The 15,491-nt window shown below is 37.5% G+C and overlaps 1 protein-coding gene across 2 annotated transcripts in view; it reads left to right on the plus strand.

Moving 5' to 3' along the window:
* The window catches only part of HERC2 (HECT and RLD domain containing E3 ubiquitin protein ligase 2), a 118,013-nt gene that overhangs the window by 60,599 nt on the left and 41,923 nt on the right, over nt 1-15,491 (plus strand). For both annotated transcript variants that reach the window (XM_076358875.1, XM_076358882.1), the window contains exons 42-57: nt 37-267; nt 966-1,101; nt 2,616-2,759; nt 4,221-4,363; nt 4,575-4,842; nt 4,987-5,129; nt 6,588-6,686; nt 6,782-6,950; nt 7,063-7,188; nt 7,954-8,062; nt 8,204-8,343; nt 10,043-10,233; nt 12,065-12,170; nt 12,354-12,445; nt 13,026-13,201; nt 13,692-13,803. In XM_076358875.1, coding sequence (XP_076214990.1) covers nt 37-267; nt 966-1,101; nt 2,616-2,759; nt 4,221-4,363; nt 4,575-4,842; nt 4,987-5,129; nt 6,588-6,686; nt 6,782-6,950; nt 7,063-7,188; nt 7,954-8,062; nt 8,204-8,343; nt 10,043-10,233; nt 12,065-12,170; nt 12,354-12,445; nt 13,026-13,201; nt 13,692-13,803 — 2,385 coding nt within the window. The remainder of the gene's footprint in view (nt 1-36; nt 268-965; nt 1,102-2,615; nt 2,760-4,220; nt 4,364-4,574; nt 4,843-4,986; nt 5,130-6,587; nt 6,687-6,781; nt 6,951-7,062; nt 7,189-7,953; nt 8,063-8,203; nt 8,344-10,042; nt 10,234-12,064; nt 12,171-12,353; nt 12,446-13,025; nt 13,202-13,691; nt 13,804-15,491) is intronic.

Here is a 15,491-nt window from a genome sequence, read left to right on the forward strand (position 1 = left end):
TTTCTCCCTACAGTTAATTTTATTGTTCTTTGTTAGGCTCTGTTGGATGACTACTTTCCTGACACTGAGAATCCAGAGGTGGGAGGCCTAATGGCAGTGTTAGCAGTGATTGGTGGCATAGACAGTCGCTTGAGACTGGGTGGACAAGTAGTTCATGATGAATTTGGAGAAGGCACAGTGACACGCATTACCCCAAAAGGGAAAATCACTGTACAGTTCTATGACATGCGAACATGTAGAGTGTGCCCTCTGAATCAGCTAAAACCAGTAAGTTTGTTTTATTGAGGCTTTAATACAGGGAAGGGTATGGTTAAAGACTCTGATACGGTGCAAAGAAAATAACTTGTTCTTCATTGGGCAAATATATTGACATTCAACACATACAGTGCTCTGAATGCAAATCTAAGATGGTACTCATGCGAACCTCTATAGGGCCTTTAATGCCCATCCTCATTTGTTGAGGAGGTGAAAGGAGAAGGGATTTGACTGAAGTCCTTTCACTTGAGGTAAAATCCCAAGTCATAACAATGTGATTTATAGCTCTTACATGAGAGGAGCTTATTTATTTGTATTTAACTTGATTTGCTAACTAATGTAGAAACTCTTGAGTGTTTTCATTTGAATCTTAATCTCAAGTTGGTTAATATGGCTTTAGTGAAAGCACAGTCAAAGTGAGTGGTCTGCTTCAGGGACTGCAGTTCTTCCTTGCTCTGACTCCATCTTGCTTTTTCACCAAGTAGACCTGCAATTGTGTGGTACAAATACAGGCTTAGGAGCTGTGTAGGGAATAGAAATCGTCTCCAGTTGTTCTTGGTCAAGATCAATAAGACAAATGCTACTTTTCTCCAGTTAATAACCATTGAAACTTTTGAATGATTTTGTAAAATTTTGGAAAATGCTTATCTGGTTGGTTTTTTTTTGTTGTTTGTTTGGTTTTTTTGTCTGGTTCTTCCCTCACTGTCTAGCTTCCAGTTGTGGCTTTTAATGTGAACAACTTGCCTTTCACTGAACCTATGCTATCCATTTGGGCTCAACTTGTAAATCTGGCTGGAAGTAAAATAGAAAAACAAAGAATGAAGTCTCCCAATCAGGGTCTTTCAGGTACAGTTGGGGGTCTTTTGTTATGTTTTGTTTTTAAATAGCTGGATATACTCTGGGAAAAATACTGGTAACAGCAAGCATACATAAGAAAAAGGGTTTTCTGGAACCTTACCTTTTTTCTTAGTCAACATTGAATAATATGCACTTACGAGACAAGTTTAGCTAGTAGATGAATTGCTCTGCACTGTAAGTGGAATACCGGTTTTACTTTGGTGAGAAAATGTAAATAAGGTTTGGGGCTGGACTTCCTGAATTGTTTAAAATATTGGATGAGTATAACTTAACTGCATTTACTGTGCTATATATCAGTGTCATTGTTTAACCCCAGCCAGCAACAAAGCACCACCCAGCTGCTCCCTCACTCTCCGCTGGTGGGATGGGGGAGAGAATCAGAAGGGTAAAAGTGAAAAAACTCATGGGTTGAGATAAAGACAGTTTCATAGGGAAAGCAAAAGCTGCGCACGCAAGCAAAGCAGAACAAGGAATTCATTCACTGCTTCCCATCGGCAGGCAGGTGTTCAGCCATCTCCAGGAAAGCAGGGCTCCATCACACGTAACGGTGACTTGGGAAGACAGACGCCATCACTCTGAACATCCCCCCCCCTTCTTTCTTCTTCCCCAGCTTTTTATGCTGAGCATGACGTCATATGGTGTGGGATATCCCTTTGGTCAGCTGGGGTCAGCTGTCCCGGCTGTGTCCCCTCCCAGCTTCTTGTGTACCCCCAGCCTGCTCGCTGGTGGGGTGGGGTGAGAAGCAGAAAAGGCCTTGACGCTGTGCAAGCCCTGCTCAGCAGTAACGAAAACATCCCTGTGTTATCAACACTGTTTTCAGCACAAATCCAAAACATAGTCTCATACTAGCTACTATGAAGTAACTCTACCCCAGCCAAAACCCGCACATTCTCCACCCCTTATTCCGTACTATTCACGTCATGCTCAGGTCCCACACTATCCAATACAACCTCATTAACCACCCCCCTACTTCCCATCCTTTGATACAATACACACATATCATTCCCTTAGTCTATGGACCACCCTTGTAAAATGTCCACAAAATGTCCGCTGAGTTGATTTAGTCCATGACTTTGGGTTCAATCTGTCATAATAGTCTTTCAGGGCAGGAGAGGTGGTGTGTGGTGTTGGATTGATGCATGCTGAAGTCAGTTCTGGTTCCATCACCACTGCGCTTTGTTTGGTTTCATCAAAGTTCATTCTTCATTAATCTGGGTGATGCTTACTGTAATACTGTTGATACGGCATATCAATCAGCTGTATGATTGTCTAGGGTGTGAAAAGTAGGAAGGCGGTGTTTTTAATATCATGGGTCATAGAATGTGTGCAGACTTTTTATCCAGGTGCTGTTCAAACTACCTCATACCATCAGTATTTCACAAGCTTTCACACAGTGAGTTAAGATGTAAACTGATTTTTGGACTGAGGTTGTATGAATGATAGCCTTTCTTCTCTAATACAAGAGGTTCCTAGCGCTAATGGCTGCTTAATATTTCTGATAGGTCAAGTGGATTTGGATCTACTGCGATGCCAGCAATTAAAGCTGTACATACTGAAAGCAGGCCGAGCTCTGCTTTCTCACCAGGATACACTAAGGCAGATCTTATCTCAGCCAGCTGTTCAGGAGTGTGCATTAAATCCTGCAGGTATTCTGAAATGCAATCTGAGCGTGCTGCTGTTTGTTTAGATGGTAGATAGAGTATGTGACTATAACCCTTGCTAATGGCAGTTGGAGGGTAGAAGTTAGGTTTGCCCTCTAAAGCCTAAAAATTAAAATTCAGGAATGTTTTAACCTTATATATTAAAAGCATTTTGACTTTTTAACTTAGGTTTTGAAGACTAAGTGGATCAAGTGTTTGAAGCGTGAAATATTGAAGTTAGCTAAATTTGTAAGTCTTCTATAGTTAGTAAGCTTTGTAAGTAATTTTGAAAAACTTGTAGGTTTTTTGCAGTGGTTTCTTTTTCTGCTTCAAAGCTTAAAGTATGAGTTCTCAATTGGCTATTCCTTTTACTTCAAATGTTTTGCAGTTTCCAGTGAAACAAGTACCAGGATACAGTGTCTTAAGCATAATCTTAAAAGGAGTTTAAGGAATTGTAGTTTTAATAATTTGAATTCATTCTCTATATACATTCATTCTACATATAAAAATAAAAAAAATAGCTCTGTCTGCTAGGATAGCTATTGATGCCCTTATAGTTTATTTTAGTTCTTCAGGCATTTGTGAAGCATGTAATGTCTTTAAATATATTAACGTATTTGGTTTATTGGTATATTTCTGGGTGTTTTTGTCAGTTGCCAAATTTTAAGTCAACAGAATCATCTTTTTTTTTCCCAGGAATGGAACATGTTTTTTCTTCTACCATGAGTTTTTAAGGGGGGGAACCCCACCCCCAACTTTTTTTTTTTTTTGGTAACCAGAACAGCATAAGTACATAACAAAACAGTTAATAGTCCCTTATTGTTTCAAATATGAGAACTTCCTTTTGTTGGAGATAAATGAAGACTGAGAACACTTTCCTGAGATAGCCACAGTAAAGATCTAGGAAACATGAATGTTTATGCCAACAAGAATACAAAATCAAATATAAAAGTTGCAGAATCGTGAGCCAGTTGATTCAAAAAAGGTGTACTCTTTTGAAGGGGCAATGAATACCTATAGGGAGCTCTTATCAAGAGGTGTATTAGAGGGGGAAATGACTCAATCCAGAAAGTATGCACCATGGTTTTGGGATCAATGAGATTGTTGGTTGTCTAAGTGGTTTATCCTGGAAGGACCTCTGTATAATAATCTTATTGTAAAAAGGTGAACTCAGAAGATACTTGTGCAAATTCACTGTCCACTAGGCAGTTTCTGCTAGACATGTTCTAGGTGTATTTTAGTAAATAGTAGTTAAAAATTTAGTAAAACTATTGTTTACCTACAAATTTCTCACTTGCTTTTTGTATGGAGATTGTGGCACATATGATTTAATCTTAAACACATGATTCCTGTGGAGAAGAAATATGGGAGAAAACAATATGTTTGATCAATCAATAGGCCTCAGAATAAGTCTCCCGATTGACTTATATTACATGGTTTTAGTTAAAATAATGTTTTTGTTTCAAGAGGATGGAGCAGTTGCCTCTCCCGACATAGGAGATATGTCTCCTGAAGGACCTCAGCCTCCCATGATTCTTTTACAGCAACTTTTGACAGCTGCTACGCAACCATCACCTGTGAAAGCAATATTTGACAAACAAGAGCTTGAGGTAGAGTCTGTGTTTTCTGCTAATAAGTAACCTAATAATAAGTCTTTTTAATTCACATTCCAGTTGAAACTTGTTAAGCTATAGGTTTAAAAAAAAAAGTGACACTGAACACTTCTTGGCCAATAACTTTTAATTTCAGGCACACACACACAAAAAGACCCATACCAAATATGCTTGTTTTACTTGGACTGATTTATTTGTTCTCATTTAGGCTGCTGCTTTGGCAGTATGCCAGTATCTGGCTGTGGAGTCTACACATCCTTCAACTCCAGTGTTTGAAGACTGCAGCTCTAGTGAAGCTACAACACCCATCACAGTGCAACATATCCGACCCACAAAAGTGAAGAAACGCAAGCAATCTCCAATTCCACCCCTCCCCATTGTAGTTCAACTTATGGAAATGGGATTTCCTAGGAAAAACATAGAATTTGCACTAAAATCTCTGTCTGGAACCTCTGGAAGTGCTTCTGGATTACCAGGTATTTCATTTAGTTAAATTAATGATGTTAGAAGGAGAAGGAAAGTTGTGAGCAGATTAAAATTGTTACTTTTCTTTTTTGGATACTATCTTAAGAATGTCAGAGAATCCCTTAGAGACAGACCAAGTTTGTTTTCTGTATTAGGAGTGGAAGCCTTGGTTGGCTGGTTGTTGGATCACCCTGATGTTCAAATTACGGATCTTTCTGATGCTGATACTATCTCTGATGAATATTCAGATGAGGAAATGGCAGAGGAGGTGGAAGAAGCTGAAGTCGCTTGCCCTGTGGTAAGTATCAGCTTACAAAAACCTAAGTCATGCTAGCTGGCTGCAAATTTTGTAATTCTTTCCTTTTATGAACTTGGTTAGAATACAAGGATGTTCTGCTGTCCCAAGCTTTCAAGACTCTAACAAGGACCATGTTTGCCATATGTTTCTAAGGCATGTCATAAAAGAACTCAAGAATAATCTATAAATATTTGTGTATGAGTAGCACAAGGGAAGAGTGGAATGCAGGTAGATGTTTCACTAGTGGTAGCTATGCGTATCCCTGATAGTTGGTCTCAGTTTCATATAAAATAGTCAATGCTATGGTGTAATATTTGTAAAGGACTCCTTTTTTTTTTTTTTTTAAATTTTTTTTAAAAATTTCTTCCCCCCACCTCCCTCCCTTTGGACTGAAAAACAAATGTATGTTAGCTACAAGGAATGACTTGTATGATCATCACATCACTAAATCACAAGGAATTAGTGAATAAATGGCAAAAAGATGTCACTGAAATAACTTAGTTTTTTCCTTATAAAAACTATGTTCACTTATTGGTGAAAAAATGACATTTACAATGCCTATTGAGTGTGATGGTTTTAATGTGAGTTTATGTTAGGCTTCTGTTGACTTTCAGGAACTGTTTCAGTAAAGATTTGCCAATAAAATGAAATGAGTTCTGTATTTCTATTTATTTTTTAAGGAGTTATGTTGAGTTTTCTGGCACATGTGGGATTTTGTAATTGAAAGAAATGCATTATATTTTGAAGGAAATTAACTTGACATTGAGTTCTGATATCTTTATCAGTATTGCAGTGAGAAACTGCTCTATATATTGCCTCGAATGAAAAAACATTTAATGCTCAAAACAGAACAAAGTTTTCTGAAAATTCTCATTACAGGTGGAATGCAATAGTTCTCTTAAAATTTTTTAAGTTAATCAAATCTTGAATTATTTCTGATAACTACAATCTTATCTTTTTTGTCAGCTTGTTTTTCTAAGGGAATACTTTAAATCCCATTGTATTCTATAACGAAAAAATTAGTAATGTACTTTAGGTAGGAGATTACCATTCACCACTGTGTTTTTGTTTTCTTCCTCTCCAAACAAGCAGCCTAAGAAGTGGAATGTGAATGTGTATTTGCAAGGCTAAGTAGATTACTCACAAATCCTAATTTGTAATTTTCTTTGGTAAGCAGATTTCATAACAGCAACTTGCAGCTTGTTTCACGCATTTTGAAAAATTGCAGCTATGTTCCTTGGCAAGTCGTTTTGAAAACTAAACCTTAAAGTAGATCATAAATGTTAGCCCTCTAGTGAGTTGACCTGTTGAAGATTTTACCCATTTTGGCATGCAACTTGGATATTATATGTTTGTGTTTTTCTTGGGTTATCTTCAGTCTCTGCTAACAATTTTATTTATCTGAATTGAAAACAAATTTTGTAACTGTTATATGTTTATTTTGGATTTTTTTTCCAGTCAAGTGGTGCTGTTGTAACAGAGAGCCAGACCTATAAGAAACGAGCTGATTTCTTAAGTAATGATGACTATGCTGTGTATGTGAGGGAGAATATTCAGGTAAGCATGATGATGAAAAGCTATATTGAAACTACTTTCCTTCTGGTACAAAAGTCTTTACATAGCTATGGCATTCTATTGTCCTTTTTCCCTAGGTGGGGATGATGGTTAGGTGCTGCAGAACCTATGAGGAGGTTTGTGAAGGAGATGTAGGCAAAGTTATTAAATTGGATCGAGATGGATTGCATGACCTGAACGTACAGTGTGATTGGCAACAAAAGGGTGGTACTTACTGGGTCAGATATATCCATGTTGAGCTTTTAGGTAAGTTCACTGCTAACTGCTTTTTAATAAAGAACTGAATGATACACTAAGGGAGATTTATTTTTTGGGGGGAGCAATCCACTCACCATGCATTTATTCTTGCATGTGCTAGGATTCCCACCGCAGAGTTCTGCCTCTCATATCAAGATAGGTGACAAAGTGCGTGTGAAAAGCTCTGTTACCACACCCAAATACAAATGGGGATCAGTTACTCACCGAAGTGTGGGAGTTGTCAAAGGTAATGTATATTCAAAATGGGGCATGCGGAGGTAATAAAACTGGAAACCACGCAGACTTTCTGCAGTGTTGAAGGAGAGAATCTTCTAGACACACTTAAAAATCACACCGTTTTGTGGAATATTGCATGATGATAATAGTATAGAATGCATTTGATGTCTGTGACGAATTTATAGACATGTACTCTGTGGCAGCCCATTTTGTTAGTGTGTTCATCTGCTTTTTGAGCCACTCCATTCACATACAGTAAAGGTCTTTAAGAATCTGTGCAGCTTCCTGTTGTAGTTCTCATTTCAATGAACCACAAATGATTTTCCTTTAAGAAGTAAATCTAACTTGAAGACTTCATATGAAAGTGAGGAGAAAGTGGGGCGCACTAGTGTCAAGCTGTAAGGGATGTTATTGAAGTAATCTGTGGGGCATAGATTCTTTGAAGAGGTACAGATTTTAGTCATACTATATTTGTGCTTAGAAGTACTCTCTCCTTTTGGGAACTGTTTAAAAAAAAAAGAAAAAAAGAAAAATTCAGAGTCAAGGAATTTAAACAGAATAATATATATCTTTTTAAAAGTCTTCAGAACTCCCTTTCCCTCTGCCCCTTTCCAGGCTATCTGATTAGGTTAATACATAGTTCCACTAAAATAAAAGATTACTTTTGAAAGCTACTTCTATTACATGTTTCTGCTCTGATGTTGCACTGGACACTTTCTGCTTCATTTTATAGAGATTTGCAGCACATTGTATTTTCTGCATGTTTTTGTCACAGCTTTTAGTGCCAATGGAAAAGATGTCATTGTAGACTTTCCTCAGCAGTCTCATTGGACTGGCTTATTGTCGGAAATGGAACTGGTCCCCAGCATTCATCCTGGAGTCACGTAAGTGATGATTTCTTAATGTATATGGGTTATCCTTTAGCCTTATTGTCTTGATTCCATTATCTTGACTGGTGTTACGATTAACTTGTGCCGTGAAAACTGCTAGAAATATATTTACTCATTGTTCTTTTGTGAAATCAGGTGTGATGGCTGTCAGATGTTTCCTATCAATGGGCCTAGATTCAAATGCAGAAACTGTGATGATTTTGATTTCTGTGAAACCTGTTTTAAAACCAGGAAGCATAACACCCGACATACTTTTGGCAGAATAAATGAACCAGGTAAGTTTCAGAATCTTAAATGTTTCTTAGATTAATTTAAAATGCATTGAATTTGTTTTTAAAAAAACAGTTTTAAATTTTGTCTCCTTAACATAATGAAAAATTAGTGTTCGGACTGACCCTCTAGACAGCAAAACATTTTTAGCAGATCATAGCACTGCTACAATTGCATGTGGTGGACTACACCAAAACATCAACCCTTAATCTTTCTTTGTAGTGTTAAAAAAGTTTAAAAAATATGGCTACTTGACAGTAACTCTTTATGTCCAAACTGAGTTTTCAGCTACACCAAGAGTAAAACATATAATTCTTTAATCCTCCTGCCTTTTGCTATCAGGCTAAATGTAGGTGAATGGAATCCTCATGACAGTAGGTGCAGCTTGAAATACCTAAGATGCCTTCTTACACCTCAGTTGCTCTTCAACAGTTTTGCCTATCAGTGTGTGATGGCTGTTGCCTCATTTCCTCCATGATGTGGAGACTCCAGAGGGGTGTGGTAGGAAAGGGAAGCCTTTTGAAAGACTCACAATCAGAATTTTTTGTTTCTAGGGCAAGAACAGGTGCAGCCATTTTAACTCTAAAATTTTGGCATTTTACATTATTATGCAAAACTTACCTGACACAAGCTTTTATTTCTTTTCTCTCCACCTGTCTAAAAATGAGCCTGATCACTAGTATTTGCAAGGTGATGCTGGCTTCTGGACTAAACCTCTTCATATTTGCACGTAGCCAGTCTAATCGGTTTAGAAAATTAATAAAACTGATTCCCTGCTAGAAATCATGAGCATGCATTGCATGTGTGTGATGGTTTGTCTAAAGGGCAAGAAAGACTTTCCATTAAATCAGTTAATATGGTTGTACAGCTAGCATGGTGTGAATCTGTAATCCTTCTCGTTGCCCTGGATAGGGTAGAGGAGTTACAATATTCTTTTAGTCAGGCTTTCTAGAAGCTACAGAGATCAGTGAAGGGAAGTAGAAGTGGGTTTTTGCAGGGAGGAAATCAACAACTCGCTAAACCACCTCATTCTTGAACGAGATTCAGAACTTTTGAGTGTTGTAAATTAGCTGCGTCTATTCTCCTGTAAGGGATTTCTGTTGAGGGTTGGTTGCGTATTTTTCATATGCTGTGGTGGTGTACAAAATTCATGTGCTGTGGGCCTGTATTTTAAAGTGTGTATCATAATAAATTTTGATTTGTATTTCAAAAGGAAGGGCCCTTTCAAGTGGCTATTTGGTCAAGAATGTTAGTCTTTAAAGGATTCTGTCAGTTTAAACATTGCATGCCCCTGTAATGTTTTGTCATTCAATTTTAGGAATTACTCTTAGTGTCTTACATTCCTGAAGAGAGTAATTTTCCTTAATTTTTTAATGTTTGTTTTTTACTAAATTGTGCTTGGTTTCTTGGTACAAATAAATCGTAAGTGTAAGAATAGAAAGTGTGACTATCCCAAATGACAGGCATGAAAACTTGTAGTCAGGTAAAGTGCTTGAAACTGCTTTAAAAAAAATAAATCTTGAGCTATGCCCTTTAAGCGTGAGTAGTATTACCGTACCTATGTGCCATGCTTCTGTATTCTACTTTTAGACTACATACCTGAAATATTTTGATTTGTTATGTTTCCTTTCACATTGTTTGTGAGTTTAATAAAAGCAATTTTCTTTGAGAGGTACATGCTTAGTGTTTCACTTAACCATGCAGGTCAGTCTCCGGTGTTTTGTGGGCGTTCTGGAAAGCAGCTGAAGAGACGGCATAGTAGCCAGCGGGGAATGTTACTGGATGATTGGTCAAGAATAGTTAAGAATTTGAATGTCTCATCCTCTGTGAATCAGGCTTCACGTCTTATTGATGGTAGTGAGCAGTGCTGGCAGTCTTCTGGCTCACAAGGAAAGGTAACTTTAAGCCATAACTGGTTTATTCTGGCATGCTTTCTTCTTAAGAGGGTAAGTATTTACCTTAATGAAATATATTTTTTTGTTACCTTCGTGTAAGATAGAAGAGTAGTAAAAACAGATGTCTGAAGTACAAAACTGTTTCTTCATAGTAAATGTGCCTATTTTTTTTAAAGCTGTGCTTCATCTTTCTAATTATTTCATGTGAGTTATAAGAACTTGTGTGATTTTTGAAATACAGGGTAATTATTCTATTCTGTAGTTGGTTATATGGTTACAATTGCCTTTTCAGTGTAATAACATGACAATTGTTCTTAACAATCACACTGATTATATTTTACTTAAGTGAATTTGTTGCAATACAAAAAGCACCTATGCTCTCACTAGCTAAAACTGTCTCCAAGCACTCCCTCACTTGCATAGAATCATAGAGTATCTCGAGTTGGAAGGGACCCATAAGGATCATCGAGTCCAACTCCGTGCTCCTTGCGGGACTGCCTAAAACTAAACCATATGACTAAGAGCGTCATCCAGATGCTCCTTGAACTCTGACAGGCTTGGTGCCATGACCACTTCCCTGGGGAGCCTGTTGCCGTGACCAACCACCCTCTCAGTGAAGAACCTTTTCCTAATGTCCAATCTGAACTTCCCCTGATGCAGCTTCATTCCATTTCCTCATGTCCTATCACTGGTCACCAGAGAGAGGAGATCAGCACCTCCCCCTCTGCTGCCCCTCTTGAGGAAGTTGTAGACAGCGATGAGGTCTTCCCTCAGCCTTCTCTTCTCTAAGCTGAACAAACCAAGTGACCTCATAAGTTTTGCCCTCAAGGCCTTTCACCACCTTGGTTGCCCTCCTCTGGACACACTAATAGTTTGATGTCCTTCTTATATTGAGGCGTCCAAAACTGCACAGTGCTCAAGGTGGGGCTGCACCAGTGCAGTGTAGAGTGGGACAATCGCCTCCCTCAACTGGCTAGCTATGCTGTGCTTGATGCACCCCAGGAGATGGTTGGCCCTTTTGGCTGCCAAGGCACACTGTTGACTTATATTCAACTTCCCATCAGCCCAAACACCCAGATCTCTTTCCGTGGGGCTGCTCTGCAGCCCCTCATCCTACAGTTTGTATGTGTAAGCAGGATTACCTTGTCCCAGGTGGAGAACCCGGCACTTGCTCTTAAATTTCATAAGGTTGGTGATTGCCCAGCTCTCTAGTCTATCCAGATCTCTCTGTAAGGACTCTCTACCCTTCAGAGAGTCCACAGCTCGTCCTAGTTTAGTGTCATCAGCAAACTTGCTTAATGTACGTTCGACTCCCGTGTCCAGATCATTTATAAAAACATATAAGCATTGTTCCTTAGTTTATGGTTTACCAGTTTTATTGGCCTGCAGCACTGCTCTGTGGCCAGCCTAGGCACCGGGATTTGCTAGGCTTCTGTCCACTGTGTTTTGATGCTCTGTTGAGCATCATGGTGAGAATATCTCCAAGTACCCTTCCTTCGGTTATCTACAGACTGTAACCAGTTAAAGATTTACATTACGTTCCATTTCTTGACCTCCAATGGTATTGTGCTTTCTCAGCCTTCTCAATGGTGTTGCTCTTGGGTGAAATAAATAATTTGCTGTAACTGTTTCTCTTGTATTTGGAGGCTGGACAGGCGAGAAGTTCACAAAGTCATTTTCCTTTGGCCAGTTCCCATGCATTGCAGCTGTTGTGTACCATTCACAAATGTTTTTCATACTTTCTTCAAAACCAGCACACGTTTATTCTTGTTAACCATACGATGGTCCTAACAATACTATCTGAAAATGAATTTCTATGTGTTTCCCCTAGCACTGGATTCGCTTGGAGATTTTTCCAGATGTTCTTGTTCACAGACTAAAGATGATAGTAGACCCTGCAGACAGCAGTTACATGCCCTCTTTAGTTGTAGTTTCAGGTATGTGTATGTTCTCTGAGAAATCTGAAATGTATTTGTTGGTTGGTTGGGGTTTTTTTGTACGTTCGACAGTAGGTATTTGTCTGGTTCCGTTAACAGTCATCTGTTTTACATGCATAGTGCCTGTTTATGAAACAAACACTGTATCTTAAAATGTTTTTCTTTCCATGTTTTGTTTTCTAGGGGGGAATTCCTTAAATAACCTTATAGAGCTAAAGACAATCAATATAAATCCTACAGACACCACAGTGCCTCTTCTCAGTGATTGTACAGAAGTAAGTGAAGTTTGTGTGAGAATTATTCTTGTATGCACCAGAAAAATATTTTGCTGCAAGAGATGGATGAAAAGCACTGTTGTGATTATTAAAGCATGGTATTTTACTTTTCCTCTAAATTAGCACTATTTCTGGCAGTTTAGTAAAGTTAATTAACCTGATAAGTTTTACCATAATCACAGTGTAACTCTATAATAGCCTTAGTAGTAAAGATATTTTAGTTTTTTTGGTGTAAATCAATATACCTATGAACCAAGAAGGCATCCCAATAAACTTAAATTTGGGGATAATTTTGGTGGGTGATAAAGCTTATTTTGAATAGTAGTCTGATCTTTTTCAGTAACAGCAAGGAGGAATGCATAATGAATTTTTAGAAGATTGGAAGTGAAATCATTCTCAAATTAATGAGGCCATGTGTTTATCTTAAAGTATGGATTATGTTGGGCTGAAAAGCCAGATATTTAATGTTACAGATTCATTTTGTTAAGGTGACAAAGTCAAACAAAAGTTCTAATTCTTTCCTATGTTTTATAAAGTTATATAGGACCCAAAAGATGGCAATTTAGTTTTTTCTTCTTAGTACCACAGGTATATTGAGATTGCAATCAAGCAGTGTAGAAGCTCTGGGATTGATTGCAAAATACATGGCCTCAGCATACTGGGACGTATACGTGCAGAGGATGAAGATTTGGCTGCAGTCCCTTTCCTTGCTTCTGATAATGAGGAAGAGGATGACGATAAAGCTAACACCGGGAGGTAGGCAGCTGCAGGGGCAGGGGGGGAAATGATAACGAACCTTAGTGTCTATATATTCCAATCAGGAGATTACTGTAAGAAGAGCAACTTAATTAGGTTGAATGGTAGTAAAGAGAAAGCAGTATCTTAGTTTGTCAGAATTGTAAGTAGGTCATTTGTTGATAAATAACTTCTTTAAGATTATCACACTGGTAAGGTGGTAACATTTTGTACAACTGTTCTGCTTCTGCAGTATACTTGGAGTTGAAAACCTAGCTAAAAACTTGATACGTTTATATTTGGTATGTGGCTATTTACCACTGCTCAGCAAAACATTCTGGGTTTTTTTTGTTTTGTTTTATTTGTTATAGCCACCCCTTAACTGTGGTGGTGTAGTTTAAGTACTGAAACTGCTCCAAACTGTAAAATCAGTAAATACAGTAAAAAGGTGCCTATGCTATAGCATGCAGTTTTCTAAACTAACTTTGTGTTTTTTTCTCAATATGTTCAGTCTTGTTAGAAAGAAGGCAGCTGGGCTCGAATCAGCAGCTACAATAAGAACCAAAGTTTTTGTTTGGGGACTGAATGACAAAGACCAATTGGGAGGGCTAAAAGGTTCCAAGGTATGTTTGTTGTTTTCATGCTTTAATACAAAACAGACACAGCTAAAAATAAAATGTACAAGTCTCACACAACTCAAAATTAATTCAAATTTAATCAGAATTTTGAAGTTTATTACCAAAAGCTACAAAGAGTAGGTTTTAATGGCTTTTTACTGTTAAGACATGTAGATGTTTGCTGGGTGGAAAATTGGAGAAAATTTGCATTTTGGTTGTTACTCTGAAATCCAGTTTGATTTTTAGCAGACACTTAATCATTTGTTTTAGATGATAATGAACTAGTGGTTCTAAAAATGTGTAGCACTCTATATGTATTCTGTTCCTTTTGAGTTCGCATGCGTGAGATGAAGATACTGGTGAACTTTTTTATGTATTACTTTTACCTGGAGCTGATGCAGTAATCAGAAAAAAAAAAGTTGAATTCTGATCTTTAGATTGGTGTAACTTGATTACAATTCAGTGTAATTAAGAGGAATTTCAGCCCTGTGTGCAGCCATTTATACATAATTTTTAATACAATGCAAGGTGGGAGATACATAGCAAATGTTTAATCAATTTAAGATATCATTAATTTGAAAAGTATGTTAAGAGAGCATTTCTTTAATGTTGTAAATAAAACGTATACTATTGTATCCGTAGAGTGCCTTTCAAGAAACAAAAAGTTAACCATTACTGTATTCTCCATCCTACATTTTATTGGTGCATAAAGCCATCGAGGCTTCAGTGCAGAAGTGCAGATTTCAGTTAATTCTTGCTCCAAACATGTTGAAGGCAGAATTATGGCTCTGTTTGACTGAAGTGCTTCCCCCCCACCTAGAAAAGGACAGTTAAATGGAAGAAGCGAGGGGATAAAAAAATCAGATACCTCTATAAATATGAACTAATTCTGTAAAGATGAAACTTTTTTGAGTGGAAAAAACATGCTGACGTGAACTTACACACTTTATCTTTTGAGGTCTTAACAGGTATTAATGTTATTAAATGTATAAATTGATTAATTAGGATACTAATTTAAAAACTAATTTAAGGCTTTCCAAATGTCCTTCAAACTTTTTTCCCATATACTGTAATGAAGAAGTCTCTTTAGCTACATAAAAATAAATAACTAAATATTTACTTTTTTTATATATGGGGTTATGCCAGGTTTGAATGTATGTTGATTTAAAACACTTGAAAAGAGATTGTTGATGCGATATATATATATACGCAGCTTGATCAAAGACTTCTTTGTAGCAATGGAGAAAATAGGTTTCCTGGTCTCTTTTGTGTCGTGTCCACCCCCCCCCCGCCCTGCCGCTGCCTGGAGTTGATCTCTAATCCAGCCTGTTAAAGCATTTTGCTACTGAAAAACTCAGTTGTGGTTTTGTGTTCCTGTATGCTGATTTGAAGTGTGTTGGTTAACACTTTTAACTAGGTTTATTTTGCTGTTGTGACTTTCTTCAAAATTGAGCTTGGTTTTCTCATGAAAACTTTACTAAAAGGAAAATCCTTGTTTATATCACATTTCATTTTTTCTCAGGTTTTGTACTTATCATGGTTTCCCTATTAAATGCTTTTTCTTGGTTTCTGTCTTTTGCCTGGTGTATATTAACTGGTATGTGTGAAGTGTCTGAATAATACGGGGAGTTTCATATATTAAAAAAAAAAAAAAAGTACCTGTTAGATTAACTGGTTTATCACTTCAGACTAGC

Source organism: Aptenodytes patagonicus, chromosome 1, assembly GCF_965638725.1.
Source record: "Aptenodytes patagonicus chromosome 1, bAptPat1.pri.cur, whole genome shotgun sequence".
In the NCBI taxonomy this organism is placed as follows: Eukaryota; Metazoa; Chordata; class Aves; order Sphenisciformes; family Spheniscidae; genus Aptenodytes; species Aptenodytes patagonicus.